The sequence below is a fragment of the Zootermopsis nevadensis genome, unplaced genomic scaffold (genome assembly GCF_977971745.1).
Source record: "Zootermopsis nevadensis isolate Lab colony 2312 unplaced genomic scaffold, Znev_1.0 Znev_ptg000024l, whole genome shotgun sequence".
Taxonomy (NCBI): Eukaryota; Metazoa; Arthropoda; class Insecta; order Blattodea; family Termopsidae; genus Zootermopsis; species Zootermopsis nevadensis.
In genome coordinates this window covers 2,661,326-2,679,734 of record NW_028259156.1, presented here as the reverse complement: position 1 = coordinate 2,679,734, position 18,409 = coordinate 2,661,326, and the positions used below count along the sequence as shown (strand labels likewise).

Below are 18,409 nucleotides of genomic sequence, written 5' to 3'. Positions count from 1 at the left end.
ACCAAAATAACATTGGGATGTTTATGAAGCCTTACAAACATACGATGTCGCCCAATTTTAGACATTGGATGATCTGGATGATGCAACAATGGTAACCTCTCATGGGGTGTGGCAGGAAGATGTTGAAGAGTTTTCTCACATCGCCGCTGCGTTATCCAATACCTGCAAGTATTTTGCATATGAACAGATAATAAAATCAGATACTAGACAGACCAAGTTGAAAACTGAAATTGATCTGATGGGCAAATAAAAAGTTAAAAAACTTTTACAAGAAAAATCTGCAATTAACCAAATGGAAAAATAAAAACTGTTTTCAAGAATCAAACAATTAAATTTATTTCATACTGGGTATGGCCAAGGAAACGCATGTTTTTCGAATGGCTAGTACTCGGCAAGGAGGAGGGTGGGGGATTTCCGCCCCTTGCTAGTAGACAGCTTAGATGATGCAGTTTCAGTAGCCATGGCACCGTGGACCCGCGAGCATCGGGTGTTTGTCGTTGAAAATTATATCAAAAGTGGTGAATCCATAATTGCCGTTCATCTCCCATTTCGGTGATATCCCTTGGCCGCCTCGCTCCCCTGATCTGTCCATATGACTATTTTTTGTGGGGTTACCTCAAATAAAAGGTCTACAAAAACAAACCACGCAACATCCAGGAACTGAAAGATTCTATTCACCAGGACATCGCTACTGTGGGGGAAGAAATGTTGGGAAGAGCAATGCAGAATTTTGAGGAGAGGCTGCAAGAGTGCGTACAGAAGGAAGGGCGTCACTTGACGGATGTTATTTTTCAGAAGTAATTCAAAAGTGTTCAACAAAAACTGCATTGTAAAACCTTTCTTTTTGTGCAATTAATTTTTTTTAACTTGAAAATCAACTGGGTTATTGTTATTTGAAAATCATGCGTTTCCCCTGCCACACCCAGTGTCACCATTATACTGCAATAATTTACTAATTAATTAATTAAATGTCTATATATTCCACAGTTCTGAAATAATTATCTTACTGATAATTTACATTCAATCAAAAAATAAAGACATTTATGCAAGTTTAAAGCCTTGTGGGACTTCATACTTTAACCCCTTAAAACCCAGCAGTAACTGTACGTTCTACCTGCTTTAACAATCAACAACTCTGTATTTTGTATTAATATTCTTTGTTTGTCAGCACTAACAGCTATATTTCCTTAAACAGCAATTAAGCAGATGATCTTTGTAATGGTGATGTGTCGCGTTTTGTTTGCAGTATGGACTGAAATCTCAAATTTTATTTAGAAGAAATTTGGCCTCAAAGGGTTACATGTGGCAGCAATATAGACTCTTTGATTGAATTTGTGGACAACATAAGGATTACAAAAGAATGCTGGCAAAGAAGTAAATCCGAGTCACATCTGCTGGATACAAAAACCAGAAGAAATCTCTCACACGATCAAAATTCAGTTTTCCAACAATGATTTCTCTGCAGTCTGAAAAGTAGTAATGTTTTATTACATAACTCATAAATAGAGACTGACACATATCAATGTACCCAACATCAATAGGACTTAAAGTTTTGTGCGCTTTTTGGACATTTTCCTACATTTTTCGAAAATTTTGAAAAAAATTGAATATTTTTCTAAAACTTCTTCCCATTCATGCTCTCCGCTGGACCCGCTTCACCCCTACCAGTTCACTACCTCACCAGGTCTCTTCTGCACCCATTCTTCCGGACCGGGTGTCGATAGTACCCCATTCAAAATTCTAAAAATTTTCAAAAATTTAGAAATGGCTATAAATGTCATAAAAATCGAAAATAACTAAACTTTTTCGAAATTTTCGAAAAAAAATTGAAGTCAGAATTTTTCAAAACATTTGTTTTGTGCCCTTTTTGGACATTTCCCTACATTTTTCGAGAATTTTGAAAAAATTGAATATTTTTCTAAAACTTCTTCCCAATCATGCTCTCTGCTGGACCCGCTCTCTACCTAACCCGGTCTCGGCCGTGTCCGGTCTTTGCCGTACATTGTCTCTTCCTCACCCGTTCTTGGTCTCTGACGGACCCAATCTCTACCGGACTGGGTGTTGATGGTACCCCTTTCAAAATTCGAAAATGTCAAAAATTTAGAAATGGTTATAAATGTCATAAAAAACGAAAATAAAAAAAAAATCGAAATTTTCGAAACAAAATTTTAAGTCGGAATTTTTCAAAAAAATTTAGTTCTGTGCGCTTTTTGGACATTTTCCTACATTTTTTGATTTTTCGAAAATTTTGAATTTTTTTTTTTAAATTTCTTCACACCCATTCCCTCTGCCAGCCCCGCTCCCTCCCAGACCAGGTCTCGGCCGTATCCAGTATCTGCTGTACCCGGTCTCATCCATACCCGATCTCTGTCGGAAAGGGGATCGGTGGTACCCCTTACAAAATTCGATTGTTCATAAATTTAAGAATTTATACAACAGCACACATAAGCAATGTTTTCTAAATTTAACTACATATTTTACAAGCCATACCGAAGTTCAGACACCAATGTAGGAAGGCGGGAATGATCTCCATTTAGAGCTGTTTGCAATTCAGGTATAAGAGGAGCCTCATACTGCGGTACATGGCACTGTAACATTCCAGTGTGTGTGTCCACAGTGACAAGCAACTGTTCAGCCCGCAGGCACGGCTGAAGAACTGGAACTGACAAGATAGCAGGAGAACCTTGCAGATGGCCTGAAAAAGCAAGTCTTCATTGATAAAAGTTCTAAAACAAAAATAACCCACATCATTAGTCGTCCTGTCTCGAACCTAATATAAGCTGAAAGTTGCCCAGTGTGAAGGAAAAAGCCAACAAATCATTCAAGGCTTCTTTACAATCATTCAAATTTTCCATCTGAAAGTCACCAGTAACAAATAAATTCTGGACCATCTTTGCCACCAATAAAAATACTACAAGCACTGACGAACCTCCCGTTTCTCAGCTACATGAATATATACAAATATAATCCACATATGGTCGCGGGTTCAAATCCAGCCGAGGTCAATCGATTTTAAAGGGTGATAAAAATCTGTAGCTTCCTTCGGAGGGGAAGCAAATCTGGCAGTCCCAAGTCGTAGATTCATGGCATGTAGAGGAACCTTACGAGCATGAACGAGATGATTCGTAAGCAGAATTCAGCGGCCATTTCTCACCCGTGTCTCTCCTGATTCACTTCTAGATGGCTCTAGCAGACAAATCAGGATTTAGTAGAAATTGAGCCGAGGCAGTGGGCTTGTCACTCGCTACGCTTCAAAGATATTTAAACCTCCCACATGGGAGGAGGCCAAGGCTCGACTTCGGGCTGTTGCGCCATACAAGATGAATCCACATGATATAAAAGCACGCCCCTCAAGCTGTGGAAAAGCCTAATATTCTAGCATGTCCAAACACACATTACTGCTTATTGTTTCTTGTATAATAAAAAACGGGGTCACAGTGGCCGCGCGGTCTGAGGCGTGGGCCTTGTGCCCCTTGGTCGCGGGGACCGTGGGTTCGAATCCCACTCAAGCCATGGATGTTTTTCTGTGTTGTGTTGTCCTGTGTACAGGTAGAGGCCTTGCGACAGGCCGATCCCTCGTCCAAGGAGTCCTACCGAACGTCCATAGATCAAGTCAACTAAAAAGTTGGGGACCCGTAAACGGTACCGGAAAATGTACAAACATGGTTAAACAGGAAAAAGAAGAAGTATAATAAAAAGTAGATCTATTACATCAATGCTTGCAAGTGAATACCACACACATTTCAGAGAATCTCTACAACATTCCAAGTACTACATATGTTTGATGGAATGGGTCTCAAATTCAACAGTTACGTGTGGAACAAGAAACGTGCCACAAAATCATACTTTCCACAGCTTGAGAGCATACACCACATCTTGGCACTGTTGTGCAGTAATTCCAAATATGCCGATTAAAAATAGGAACGATTACTTCACATCCCACTTCACCTGATCCCCGTCCATTGCATTTACTTACATTCCACATCCTTCATCATAGTTTGCACTTCTTGCTTCAATTCTGTGAGACGACTCCGTGTCCGAACATATATCGTATGCACCAGAAGACGCTCCATAGATAACAAATCAGTTCTTATGGCCCTATCAGCAATTTCACATTCCTGTCAAATAAAAAATAGAATTTGCACATCAGAAAATTGTAGTCAAAAACTGGTGAAGGGCGTGAGAAGAGGAAAAGGATTAATTAACTGTAAAGTACAATGAACTTCGAATTAACAGGAAGAACAAAAATGTTCTGAAGGTGATTATCTTCTGGGTTGTATTGCCATATATCGTCTGGTAGAAGTTTACCACCATTTCATTAGGGTTCCTCATCGCCCTGATGATGGTGGCAGCAAGTACCTCTGAAATGTTCGTAAAGTTCTACCAGACTACATGGTGTTGCCACCCAGAAGACAGCCATCTTCACGAGAATGCTTCATCTTTTCAAGTACTATTTAGAGTAGGTCTACGACACGAGAGATTGGAACTAAATGAGATACATCAGCTTCTGGTCTATGCTAGTTATACTAATTTACTGGGAGAAAATAAATACAGTGAAACCTCTATCCATCGTTCCCGGAACTATCGTTTTCCCGGATGCATCGTCCGTTTTGTTCGGTCCTGAATACATCCCATATAAAATAATGTTACATTTTCCCGCTTCTATCGTTCCTCGAACTATCGTTTTATCGCATCGATCGTTCAAAAATCTTAGTCCCGGCCCACAATTTTCCCGCAATGATCGTTTCTGAGAATTTAAAATGCTGGGTTTAGAGATAAATTAATACCGAAAGACGCACAATGTTTTTGGAATACACAGTAGCGGTAACCTGTTATGTCGCCCAACCAGCACATTCTTTTGGAATGAGGGTCAGCGGTGCAGGGGTGATAGTTGGAGTGAATGGTGGTGCTCATTGTCAGAAATTTTACGATTTTAATTAGGGTACACTCATATTTCGTTCCAGCGATGCCAGATGGCATGTGCAGTGTGAATTTCTTCACAAATGCTTTTATTACAAGTACAAAGGAAAGGCTGGCGGCACTTTTCATTCTTCTGGTTCATCTCGTTTCCAGCGGTTCAGTGTCTTCTACAGCTACGTTTCGTTGAGTTCGGCAGTAATAGTATTTCCATTCTTCCTGTTATTGTCCGCAAAGGGGGTTGGAGCGGTGAGGAAGAGGAAGACGACGAATGCGAGCCCGAAGCTTTGCCGAGTTTTGCCGAAGCACACGCTGCATTGGCGAAAGTGAAGTCGTTCTTTTATGCGCATAATATTAGTGAACGTGACGAAGAAAACATTTTGAACGTGGAAAGTGCTCTGTTTGGTCTAAAACGTAAAGTTTCAACAAACCAGTTGTCCATTAAAGACTTTTTTGGTAAAAAGAAGTAACTTTGAAAGAGAAACATTGTTTTTTTAAAATTTTTAATGTTTTCCCGCATCTATCGTTTTCCCGCATTCATCGTTTTTATTTCCCACCCCCGCCGAAAACGATGCATCGAGGTTTCACTGTACTTAGATTAAACTATCACAATGTCGTAAGAGAACACTAAAAATCATATGAAATTGTTAAATTCTCTTATATGTACTTCTGAATATGCTTTAGCATTTCATGGTTATAATCCCAATAAGAAGAAGACATTCATGACATTAAGCATCGTTCTTATTAAAGACGAAAGTTTTACACAAAACATTCTTCAGTTCTTTCAATGGATCAAAACTGAAAGCTGTTAATTTACCATAATTTAATGTTTACTGTCACTCAGACTACAACATACACAAGCTGCTTCTGAAATACCTTATTGCCAAGTGATGGGACATGGACAACGGTCAGCGGCCGGGCTGGGTCATGAGTATCTACTTGCACTGTCAGCCGATATCCCAGCTCTGACTTTGGATCCTTACAAGTTAATTCCCTGAAATGGAAAGTACAAATAGATTTTTATTAAAGTGGAACACGAAGTCAAATGCGAACAAAAGGCATGGACATCCATAGTGTTCAAAGGGAAATAAAAAAGGTTAATAGTACTTTTCAATTTTTGTACTATCCACGTTACAACAGAACTAATAAATATTTTATTATCACCTCCAATATGATATAGACAGGCATTTCCCTGGAGTATACTCATCGACATGGATGTGATCATCCAAACGATCTCTGCACAGACGAAGTGTCTGCGAATACAGCACCTGCACACAAGAAGAGTCAAAGTTTCACTGGATGCTCTTTCAACTATTATAAACCAAAACCAAATATAACAACAAGGCATAATTAAGGGGCACTTTCAGAAACAAACAAGTAAACAATAACTGATATACCACACACAACAAAAGCAAGAATGTATAAATCAGTACTTTATAAACAACGATTCTAAGGTTACTTAATGCCTCTGCTTCAAATCCAGAGGTTATATAATATCAGTAATGGCTGCCTCCTTCCACATCCTTTACAATTCAACATCACTATCATCTCTGCTCTCATCCTTTGGGAAGCTGCGAAACAAAACATAGGACGTTTCGTTTCCCAGCTGCCCTGAGGAGAGCAGAGAAGGCTCTCGAAACGTTGGCGGAAGAAATGGTTCATTCACCATTCAGCGACCTGAAGCGGCTTGTTGCCCGAGAGTCTTTCATCAACTTCGTTTGCCGCGAAAGCTTCACTTTATACACAAATATTGTTTTATTTCGTTCCATCATTTCAGTAATTTTGTGGTGGCTGTTGCGTTCCCTTCTAATACTCTCATTTCTGTGGTAAGGCATTTATGAGACTTGCGGACCAACTGGTTCAGCCAGTCTCTGGTTTCATCCAACTTTTCTTCTGCTAGCACTAAACACTAACATTTTGGTTTCCTACTATCACACCTGTTGTTCTAACTTGACTGACAACCTCATAAATAGTTTATAAATAGTTGGGAACTGAAATCCATTACAACTTCCATCTGAACTTACACGTCACAAAGGATTCACATGAAACTCCAAATGTTGTACAAGTGTAAACCTATCCACATCCTACACAAAGCGTAATTCAAACACCGAGTCATACATGAATGTCGCAAGGTAACATAATACATCTTCTTATCATCGCTGCTGACCGGCAGTGACTCACGGCAACCAATGCAATGAGCACACATAACGGAGTTGTACCCTGAGTTAGTCATCAAAGATCTCTGTACACCGTGTTTCAAAAGTAGCTTTACAACTTCGCAGGAAAATATAAATTTATTTAAAAGACGTGCGCAATATTTTTAAATGCACAAATTTAACCAAACAGGATAGCAGGTTATTATTATTTTAGTATTCTGTCTGACGACAGGTCCATATGAACAGGATCCTTCCATCCTTTTCTCGGACTGGGACCTGTTCATATACGTTCTTGGCAGATGATCCAGAAGTGGTTTGCCATTGCCTTCTTCTGTGTGTGAATGGAGTAATTGTTGGGATGCCACGGAGAAACCGGGGAAGCCCCCAGAGGAAAACTCCGTGTTGCCTAGACCACGATCTTGCCCAACACAAGTTATAAATTCGGGCACCGCCGGGAATCGAACCCGAGACCCCAGGATTACAAGGCCAGCGTTCTAACCGCTAGACCACCTCATCTTATTATTATTTAGTGTTCTGTGTGACGACAGGTCCATATGAACAGGATCCTTCCATCCTTTTCTCAGACTGGGACCTGTTCATATACGTTCTTGGCAGATGATCCAGAAGTGGTTTGCCATTGCCTTCTTCTGTGTGTGAATGGAGTAATTGTTGGGATGCCACGGAGAAACCGGGGAAGCCCCCAGAGGAAAACTCCGTGTTGCCTAGACCACGATCTTGCCCAACACAAGTTATAAATTCGGGCACCGCCGGGAATCGAACCCGAGACCCCAGGATTACAAGGCCATCGTTCTAACCGCTAGACCACCGTGGCCATCGATAGCAGGTTGCTGGAATTTAAATCACATATCCCAAATAAGGAACATATTATTCACTGAATAAGGAGGGGGGGGGGGTAATTTTGAAACCTTCGTTTACCGCACCGTACTCATCAATAGACAAAGGTAAGCTTAAATTTCATCTGCTTCCAAATTCATACCTCCAGTTGAAGACTCTGACAGAAAAAGTGCAGACAATTGTAGACTTCAGTAAGAGGCTGAGGATTATCAACCAGCCTTGATTGGATTACTTGATGGATGTACTGCACCTGAAGAGAATGAACCAATGCTTTACCATCTGAAAGAAAAAATACAGGAAATTTCTTAACTCTTGCACACATTATTCTACCACATCCCTTTGCAAAGACCCAAGTTCAAGTTCAAACAAAACCACTGAAAATCTAATTGAGTCTATACAGAAATTAAATAGATTTTTTCCTTCTTAGTCATCTTATTTCGAGTCATTCAACAAATGTATCAAATCCAGAGACAGAAGTTTCATAAATATGCTGTGCCCTGACCCCTACGATATGTACAAACCTGAAAGTAAAATTGTTTTCGAAGCAAACGAAAAGACACGGCAAATCAGGGGTGAGCATGACAAGCTGAATACGGAGATGACGTGGTAGGCATTCAGCACGCAAACAACGGTAAAGGCGAAAGAAACAATTACAGAAATTAAACAGATGAAGAGTGAAAACGGTAAAAGGACTGGAGATAAAACAAAAAAGTTAAGAGCCCCCTCTGCACTCTCCCATCTGAACGCGACACAACCTACCTCAGCGGAGTGGCTATTAACACAGTATAATAAGACAACATCTACATTCTTTCCTTTCGGCTAGGTATCAGTTAAATTCTTTTAAGACTCTAGACGTTTATAGAAAGTACAGAACTTAAAACTGCAGCCTTGTAAAATTTTAGTTTTTAACTGCAACCCTACTATTCTAGATGCGCAATAGTTAGGTAGCCTTCAACTTAGAAACTACTACGGAATCCAGAAACATTCAATCCTCCCTTTCATAACCACTCCGTAAAACATGTTAATTACTTCCTATTACCCAATCTAATATAAATTTGTCTCGTGTGGCTGTGTATTATAATGATGAGTTTTCATAAACAGGGTATTCATCAAGAATGACCCTACGAGGATCTCCATTTGAGACAACTCCCAGGTTCATTAACTAACACAAACTATCTTGTCATGTGAAGTCAAAGACTCCATAAAAGGGTGTGTCCTACATAGTTCAATATTTTTATTTATGGTTGAACATTACGTGTTTTACTTTGTAAGTAAATGCACGTAGAAAAATTCAAGCAAATATTAGACAAAATAAATATCATACCACCAGTTTCTTTATCTTCAACAAGAATATCAATATCCAACAATCTCCATGGAATATTTGGTCCATCACCCATTACAGTAAGAGAAACTTCAAATTCGTGTTCCACAGTAAATGTGACTCGACCACTCTCGATCTAATGAAAAATAAAATTATATTTATCAAAATATAACTACATAGACAAAGTAGTCATCTTCATGAAATGGCTTCCTACAGAATCCAGTACATGCTCTCCCAAATCACAAACACATAAAATCATAGTCTACAAATTACATACATACACCGTGTTTCAAAAGTAGCTTTACAACTTCGCAGGAGAATATAAATTTATTTAAAAGACGTGCGCATTATTTTTAAATGCACAAATTCAGCCAAACACATCAAGTTTCATGCACATAAACTGTAGTACCGAAAAGGTAATGTGTTTTGCGCCCCCAGCAAAGATAAATTGTACGGCCCCTTCTTTTTCACGGAGAAGGCCATTACCGGCATTGTGTATCTGGACATGCTCCAACAGTTCCTCATTCCTCAACTTCACGAAGATGACCGGGAAGGACGCGTTCACTTCCGGCAAGACGGCGCGCCCCATCATTACCTCGGAGAAGTACGAGTACCTCAACAACCGTTTCCCAGGTCGGTGGATTGGTCGGGCCGCACAAATAGCACGGCCACCTCGTTCCCCAGATCAAACACCTTTAGATTTTTTCTTGTGGGGATTTGTTAAAGATCGAGTGTACGTGCGTCCGAAATTATGTGTTTCTCCCATAAGTTCACCAATATCTCGCTCTCAGGTTGTAAAGCTACTTTTGAAACACGCTGTATTTACTCTTACCAACCATAAACATACATACTGCTATCAGTAAAAATTCCATAACAATAACACATTTGCTGCAATGGAACATAACTGCTTCTTACCTCTCTTGCACATCGCACTGTAACTAAACCTCAATCCCAATTGACAGAATTTAATATAAGATTTGAATAATGATGACGTGCCACGTCTGTTCACTTGTAGTTGTATATTTTAAAGAAAAATTTAAATATTGAGAATACATTTATAATCTGCTCTAAATCCACATACTTTACGCTCTAAATATTTACTTTAAACTTCATGGTATAATAATTCTTTTCTATTTTATGCTAAAACAGTAACAAATATTACTGATTTATGCCTTCTTTCATTTAGAAGTAGCTGTTTCATTAATACTAACATAAACCACCAAATTACAGTGTTCATAATTGAATGCTTTGGTGGCGTTTAGTTACCTTCAAGTTCCTCATCTGTGGAAGAAGATTTCCCGTTACAAGACGATGTTGTATCACTTGGTTCAGTCGCAATAACGTCGATCTTCTCTCTGAAGGAGTTATGGGATCTGGAGGTACTATACGTTCCTTTAACAGCAATAAATACACACTACAACCCATACAGTATGTGTAAAACAAATAATATATTTACCTTGTACTGCGTATTCAATAAATTTTTTCATAAAAGCAAACGTACTATCTCAAAAGTAATCACATGTGCCACAAATTAATTATAGTTCCATTATCTGATGACTTAAAACCTGAATGTGAAAATATTTTGTAAAATATTTTAAGACCATGAGAAGGATGAGAGGGAGACCATGGAAACGATGGATAGATGACGTGGAGGAGGATGTGAAGACGATGGGACAGAGGGGATGGAGAAGAATTGTGAATGATAGGGCAGAATGGAAAAAAATTGGTCGAACAAGCTAAGACCCACATAGGATTATAACGCTACAAGAATAAGAAGAAGATTTTAAGACCACATATTAATTTAAATACCAGATTTGAAATTCTGAAAGCCCCTCATGTATACTGTGCAACCAAAACACACTAATGACTCGAAGTGTATGAAGATCTGATTCACTTGAGCAAGTTCCACAGCAGAATTTTTCTAGAATTTATTGCAACACATTTTTGTTCTTATTTGTTTCATTTATTCAATTAAGTTTGTTGTTATTCTTCTTCTCTTTTACCTTTATGTAACTAGCAAATAATAACTTGTAATCAAGAGTTCACTGAATGGAAATAAAAGGTTCTTACTGATGATTTAATGGATATAACTTTCAAAGACAGTTTATAATGATCTTGTATATTTAATTTAAATAAATGTATTTTGCTCAACATAACTTTGAAAGGCAGTCTGTAATAATCCTCTACATATAATTTAAAACAACTTACCCTAATGCATGCAGGAAGTCTACAATATGTACCAGTTGTAAGAACCTCAACTGCTGCAGGGATGTGGAAATTTGGCAACCGTGCATGAACAAGGGTTTCCCTTGCCATTCGAGCCAACATATCTGCCGTGTCCACAAACAACAGAGACTGTTTGTCCAGAAATCCCATTATGTGCTGAAATAACAAACAAAATTGGCCACTGCTTTATGTCAGTGACGGACATCTGTGTGGCTTCAATCAAGAAATAATTCTGCTGCTAGGTAATACAATTCCCTTTCCATAAAATGTTATCAAAGATCATCCAACCAAAACTTTCAGTCTCACGTCACGTGACTAGTACATACAGAAGCCCCCGGAGGAAAACTCTGTGTTGCCTAGACCACGGCCTTGCCCAACACAAGTTATAAATTCTGGCACCGCCGGGAATCGAACCCGAGACCCCACGATTACAAGGCCAGCGTTCTAACCACTAGACCACCGTGGCATATAAATATATAAGATAATATAATACAAGATGAGAATTGGAGCACTTACTAAAATATGAACTCTAAATCATAAAGCACTCAATAAAACTAATTTTGAGTGTTTGCATATGTCTAGGAAAATTAATGGCAGGGTTCCAGCGCAAAAATTCCTTCAATGCCTACAAGGCACATAAAATAATTTAGTTTCATCTTTTACAAAGCAGGAAAATGTTATCATTTCTTGCATTTTTTGGAATTCACTCCATGTGATCTCCTCACTCTGTATTTATCTTCACTTCCTTGCTCTAGTATTTTCTGAATATATTATCAAGATAATGCAGGAAACATAAATTAAATCAATATAAGAAAATTAAAAATTAAAAATTAGTAATTGAATTAAGAGTTTACAACATACACCTGATGACGGCTCTATGAAAGCCGAAACATGTCGAGAATGTTCCATATGTAAATCGAGTACTCGATACGGAACAAAAGATAATATTTTAACCATCTAATTATCTTATATTACTTTATTGTGATTGACGGACAATTTTTAATACATTTTAATACTATTTTAAATAAAATCACAATATGACGCACCTACAATATCTTATAAGAAACAAATAACATATTTACTATATGCAAATATGAGCCAGGATAACTCAGTCAGTACACTGACTGGCTATGGACTGGACGGCCAGGGTTTGATCCCTGACGGGGGCAGAGGATTTTTCCTCTACACTCTGCGTCCAGACCAGCTCTGGGGCCCACCAAACCTCCTATCCAATGGGTACCGGGGTCCTTTCCCGGGGGTAATGTGCGGCTGGGGCGTGATGCTGACAACTCACCCCCCCCATCTAGTGCCGAGGTAAAGAACGAGTAGGAGCTATACCTCCCCCCCCCCAAAGTGCCTACATGGTGCATAGTGGGACAGCTTTACATACTCATATCAACAATGTAAATAAATGGTTTAATTAAATGTCCTCTGCACCGTCCATATCAAACCAAAACTGTCATGAAAAATAATGGTCCAAACTCAATATATACAGTACTTACTGTTGATCTCTCCACTTTTGTAATACTGCTGGCCCATTTAACTAGAGCTAACAACCTCACAAACAACTGACGTGTCCTTGCTGAAAAATTATAGATTTCAATCTTACGTTCCATATCAGTCTTCCTAGGAAGGCTGAAAAATAAAAAAGAACATGTTAAATACCACATACTTACAAGAGCATGTATACGTATTTTATACAAATAAAATATTTGATTTTTCATTTCCACTAATAACCACATGGAAAGAACCAGCATAACAAAGTACGGATCAGCTAGGCACACATCACTTTATTAATAATCAATTTCTCAACCACTTCCATACACATCCTCTATGTGCATGCACAGTGTTATGTAAATCAATAGTATCTTTGATAAAAGAAAACAGTAGAGTATAACAAGTTATGCGTGCACGTGCGCGCGCACACACAGAAATATAATTACATTAAAATTAAAATTAAATCCGTGGCGTAACAGCTCCAGAGAGCCAAAGCCGACTAGCTGGCTACTGGCCTCACATTCACATGCCTAAGCAGAGGTGAACGATCATCCAACCAGATATAGGATGACGTGTGGTCAGCACGACGAACCCCCAGCCATTGCTAGTTTTCCTGACCGGATTACGCTACCCATTGTAGCTCCCCAATTTCCTCACGATGCTGGGTTGGCACCGGTCCCATACACTGGTCGAAATCTCGTTAGAAAATTTCTTCTCCCCCGAGACCCAAACCAGCGCGCATTCTGTATCACCGGTCCGAAGCATGATGCCTCAGACCGTGCGGCTACGGCGCGGGACAATATAATTACATACAAATGCTAATAAAAAAGTGCATGTGGCCAACTTCTGTTAGCAACGACTCATACTCCAGCAGGTCATAAACAATCAATCTCAATGTAAATCATGGTAAGGAAGAACCCATTCAGAAGATTTAGAAGAAGACTGGAGAATACTAAAACTGATTCCAGGGAATTCAGTTTGGGAGTGTGGATTGGATTCATCTGGCTCAGGATAGGGACCAGTGGTGGGATGTTGTAAAGAAAAGTAACGAACCTCAGAGTTCCACAAAGGATGGAGAATTTCTTAACTAGCTGAGTGAACTATAGCTTCTCAAAACACACTCTGCTCCATGGATTCATGGTAAAAGAGAATTCATGATGCAAAAAATGTTCATTCCATGAAACAGATCATATGACAAGACCTAACTGTTTATAACATCAAGAAAATTGGTCAGGCATCTCACAAAAACGTTCACCTTTATCAAAAAAGTATATGTCCATGTTAATTTAAATGCAATATTATGTGTTCTTACAGTGAAGTGAATTAATATTACATTTATTCTACAAGGTCAGATACTGAATCAGGATTTTGTTTGTTCTAAAACATCTATGATACATATTTGTACAGATATGGGTTGAAAAATGGGAGTCAAGTTTATGGATCATGTTAAATGCAATACCCACAGTATCCCACTCATTCTCGACAGAGATTTGCTCTCCTCTGTTCAGAGACCAAAGTGCAAGAGGATTCAAGAGCTACTATCCACCATTTTAAAAATATATATGGGGATTATGTGCTGTCAAAATGGAAAGCTTAAACAAATGACAGATCATTGAAATCACAATATCCAATCAAGGAATTCTTTGAAGTGAACAAATTTATTCAGTGATGTCCTTTCAGCAATTGCACAATTTTGTGAGGTGGATGAGAATAACACTAACGCCACTAAGGACATCGATCTTTAAAAAATACACCTCTCTGGCACAGTAATTCTGTGTACAATGTGAAATAACAACATGGCTGCTACATGAAACAACATGAAATGTTGACTCATTTAGGATATGAACCCATGACCATATGTATGAGTCCAATATACCACCATGGATCAAACTTGCATTGTGTTAAATGATAATGAATTTGCATTGCTTAATGAAGATTTCAATAACACATGAACTGAAAAGTTAGAAATGAAGAAGCGTTTCTAAATAATATTTAAAAATTCAGTTCTTTTCTCAAACTAGGGCAGAACGCTCCTTTCGGAGCTCCTCGGAGGGGTTGGTCAAGTTTTTAAAAAGCAACGAACTCCTTCGGGGGTTGGTTGGTTGCGTTTTAAAATTTTGTGTAAGAAACTAAACTAAACCCCCCCCGAATGGAGGGTTAAAACACTTGACCAACCCCCTTTCGGGGGAGCTTGATCAAGTATTTAAAAAGCAACCAACCCCCCCGAAGGGGTTGGTTGATTTTTTAAAATCTTGTGTAAGAAACTAAACTAAACCCCCCGAATGGAGGGTTAAAACACTTGACCAACCCCCTTTCGGGGGAGCTTGATCAAGTATTTAAAAAGCAACCAACCCCCCCGAAGGGGTTGGTTGATTTTTTAAAATCTTGTGTAAGAAACTAAACTAAACCCCCCGAATGGAGGGTTAAAACACTTGACCAACCCCCTTTCGGGGGAGCTTGATCAAGTGTTTAAAAAGCAACCAACCCCCTTTCGGGGGGGTTGGTTGCGTTTTAAAATCTTGAGTAAGACACTAAACTCGGCATTGTTGTGTTGTACTCGGCATTGTCGTGTTCCACAACAATGCCGAGTTTGTTTATACTCAGCATTGTTGATGACGTAATTTATTAACGACAACGAGGAATCACAAATTTTTATATATAAAAAATATAGAAGATAAATCACATTTGTCAATTATAAAGATCAACTGGTTAACAACGTTTATGAAAATAATCGTTTGTTCCGAGAATCACTTGAAACCCATAAATACACTGAGTGGTAAAAGAAAATAAATAGGTAAGAGTTAGTGTATAAATCTTAGGTTCAAAAGTACATTATCTACAATCTATTGCTATGTTAAATACGGATGATACTTATGGTAGTGCTTGCACAGAATTTGTGCAATACAATGTACCCTTTTATGTCAGCAAGAAGCATTCAGAATGAAAAGGTGGTAAGAAACTAGTCTTGTTACAACTATTTACTCACAGTTCTGCCAAAACTGTCAGCTCATGATACGTCCGTTGAATGATGAAGTCAATTAACACTGTAAGAGATATTGTGCCACCTCTAGACCCTTCCTGAGGAACATTATTTCCAGCAGGAGTCTGATGACCTTCCAGCGGAACAGGAGCCATCCCTATTGCTTGTTTAATTCTTGAACAGGAGAATGTTTAATGTCAGACTTAGTTTTGTTTTATACTATCAGAACAAAGCATATACATTTTGTTCAGATAAAAACCTGGAATAACTCAGAAAATAAAGAATGATTAGGGTACAGGATGGATAACAAAGGCAAAATTTTTGTACAGCACGATTTTTCTCTTTACCACAACATCCAGACTAACTGTAGGGCCCACCAAGCCTCTAACCAATGGACACAAGGGTTCAAAATGACCAATATATGAAGTTAACCACTCACTTCAATCTAATGCTAATGTTAAGAATGGAGGCAGCACTTTCTCATAGTGGTGCTTAGTTAAACATGAGGGGCAAGAGCTTTTGCCTTTACAGATCAGATGAACTGTTCACAATCTAGGTTAAAAATAAATAAAAACACTGAAATACTGGCCTCACAAATTATACAATTTTCTGACGAAATGCATTATCATCATTCCCAGTATTATGCCTAGCTCACCTTAAACAACATACATTACGAAATAAAATTCTTCTTATCTTTTCCTTCCTATGGGCTGGGGAACCCAATCCAATCAGAGCTCCTTCCTTCAACACGTTCTTTATGGGTGCTTCTTTTTATTTTTATTATTAATTTTGTATGAAACCTACTGATGGTGATATTTATAATTCTGTTAATTGATTTAAGAAATTGGGGGCCGAAAGTAATTTGGCGACATGCCTGAATTTTTTAATCAGAGAGATCATCAGTAGTTTAATATAAGGTAATGGTTAACAATTCCAATTCTGGTAATCCTTGTTTCTGTCCAACCTGGAAACTTGAAGGAGCTCATTCAATTGCTATTGTGCTTGTACTGTCATGCCATTTTTAAAATCGCTGTATACAGATACTAGCTGCAATTTAGTGAAAGATGGGTCATCAAAGCAAAATATAACAATAAACTGTATTTTCATGAGTATAATTTTAACAAATAAAATAAATGTAAATCATTATAATAACACTTTTATTACCTTTCTAATCCATTAAAAGTACACACTAAACCACGGCGTAATTTGTATACTTCACAGAACCGCCATGTTCCGGAGTATACAGAGCACAGATTACTAAACCGTATACGTGATTCTTAGCACACATGGTCGTGAACAATCTTCGATCGATGTAATTCCCCAGTTGATATGTTGTAATGACTGACACCATGCTTAACTTTACTCACCACAGCACTAAATGTGCACTACCTGCCTCAATATCATCTTACAGTTTTCCTGTCCTTTCCAGTACCATCTATTTTGCACTATGGATAAGACAATCATTTCTTGTACTTTCAGTCCTGCATGATGTCATTTTTCCTCAAAAATGTGAACTTACCTTTCATATCAAACCAGAAGGAAGTTCTATTGACTCAAACTGCAAAAAAAGTTTACGTTTTCTTGTCAAACAAAGCCTCTGCTACCTTCACACAACTATAGTAACTATCCTGGTACAGATGGTGGTTTTGTTTTCATCTATCACTGACAACTGAGAGGACAGTAACTTCCGGCTTTTCACCTGAAGGAATTTGTGTTGTAAATATAGTTGCTTCTAGACTCACAGAGCACCCTGACCAGTAAACCACATTTCACAATTTTACCTATGTCCTAAATTTCAGTAGACCTCTCTGTAGCAACATTCCTTTAACAAAAGATAATTCTCTTTTGGGACTGTACAATGTTTCGAATTTTTATACAAAGCACTTATTAACAGAGTGAATTATGAAGAGTCTACCTGATTGCCTTTTGTTTTGAATTACTGCACAAGTGCCAAGTTTGACATATTGCTTCAAATAGATTCCTATTCACAATTTGTGAAAATATAAGTGTGAATGTGGTTAGATCTGTTGACCAGGAATTTTTGATACTGGCTTTACATACCTTAATCAACCATACCAACAGCCTTAAAATCTTTCACATTTCAACTTGTTTGGGTACAAATTTGATTCTTTTTGCAGAAGAAGCAATTAGATCAGTGCCGAAGTGTAGCCTCACAGGCTCTGAAATTCTTAATCCTATGATCACAAAATTCTGTATGTAATGTATTAATTAGGTATCAACATTTCTTCCACTATATACAATAGTTGTATAATCATTGACAGAGCCTCATTTGTGAAAATGGGGTATAACACATGTAGCTGTGCCTAGAAATTGAAATAGGGCCTTAACCTTTGCATACAAGGTGGATTCCTTTACCCACAGCAGGCTGGCACAAGTCAGTCAAATTACCTAAGTGGTAGGATTAGAAGAAACATTAGACAGAAACACAGTAAAAGC

The 18,409-nt window shown here is 38.4% G+C and overlaps 1 protein-coding gene across 6 annotated transcripts in view; it reads right to left on the bottom strand.

Moving 5' to 3' along the window:
* Window positions 1-17,604, bottom strand: part of MED14 (mediator complex subunit 14) — a 40,095-nt gene extending 22,491 nt beyond the window's left edge. For 3 of the 6 annotated variants that reach the window (XM_022081586.2, XM_022081588.2, XM_022081591.2), the window contains exons 1-12: window positions 17,117-17,220; window positions 15,959-16,126; window positions 12,978-13,110; window positions 11,458-11,631; window positions 10,516-10,641; window positions 9,253-9,385; window positions 8,071-8,207; window positions 6,082-6,185; window positions 5,794-5,911; window positions 3,977-4,118; window positions 2,491-2,695; window positions 3-162 (exon numbers count right to left, since the gene is read on the bottom strand). In XM_022081586.2, the coding sequence (XP_021937278.1) occupies window positions 3-162; window positions 2,491-2,695; window positions 3,977-4,118; window positions 5,794-5,911; window positions 6,082-6,185; window positions 8,071-8,207; window positions 9,253-9,385; window positions 10,516-10,641; window positions 11,458-11,631; window positions 12,978-13,110; window positions 15,959-16,107 (1,581 nt within the window). In that variant the 5' untranslated portion in view covers window positions 16,108-16,126; window positions 17,117-17,220. Of the gene's footprint in view, window positions 1-2; window positions 163-2,490; window positions 2,696-3,976; window positions 4,119-5,793; window positions 5,912-6,081; window positions 6,186-8,070; window positions 8,208-9,252; window positions 9,386-10,515; window positions 10,642-11,457; window positions 11,632-12,977; window positions 13,111-15,958; window positions 16,127-17,116; window positions 17,222-17,471 lie in introns of those variants that run through there. The other 3 variants (XM_022081587.2, XM_022081590.2, XM_022081589.2) reach the window with 3 other exon arrangements.
* Window positions 17,605-18,409: the final 805 nt, after the last annotated feature.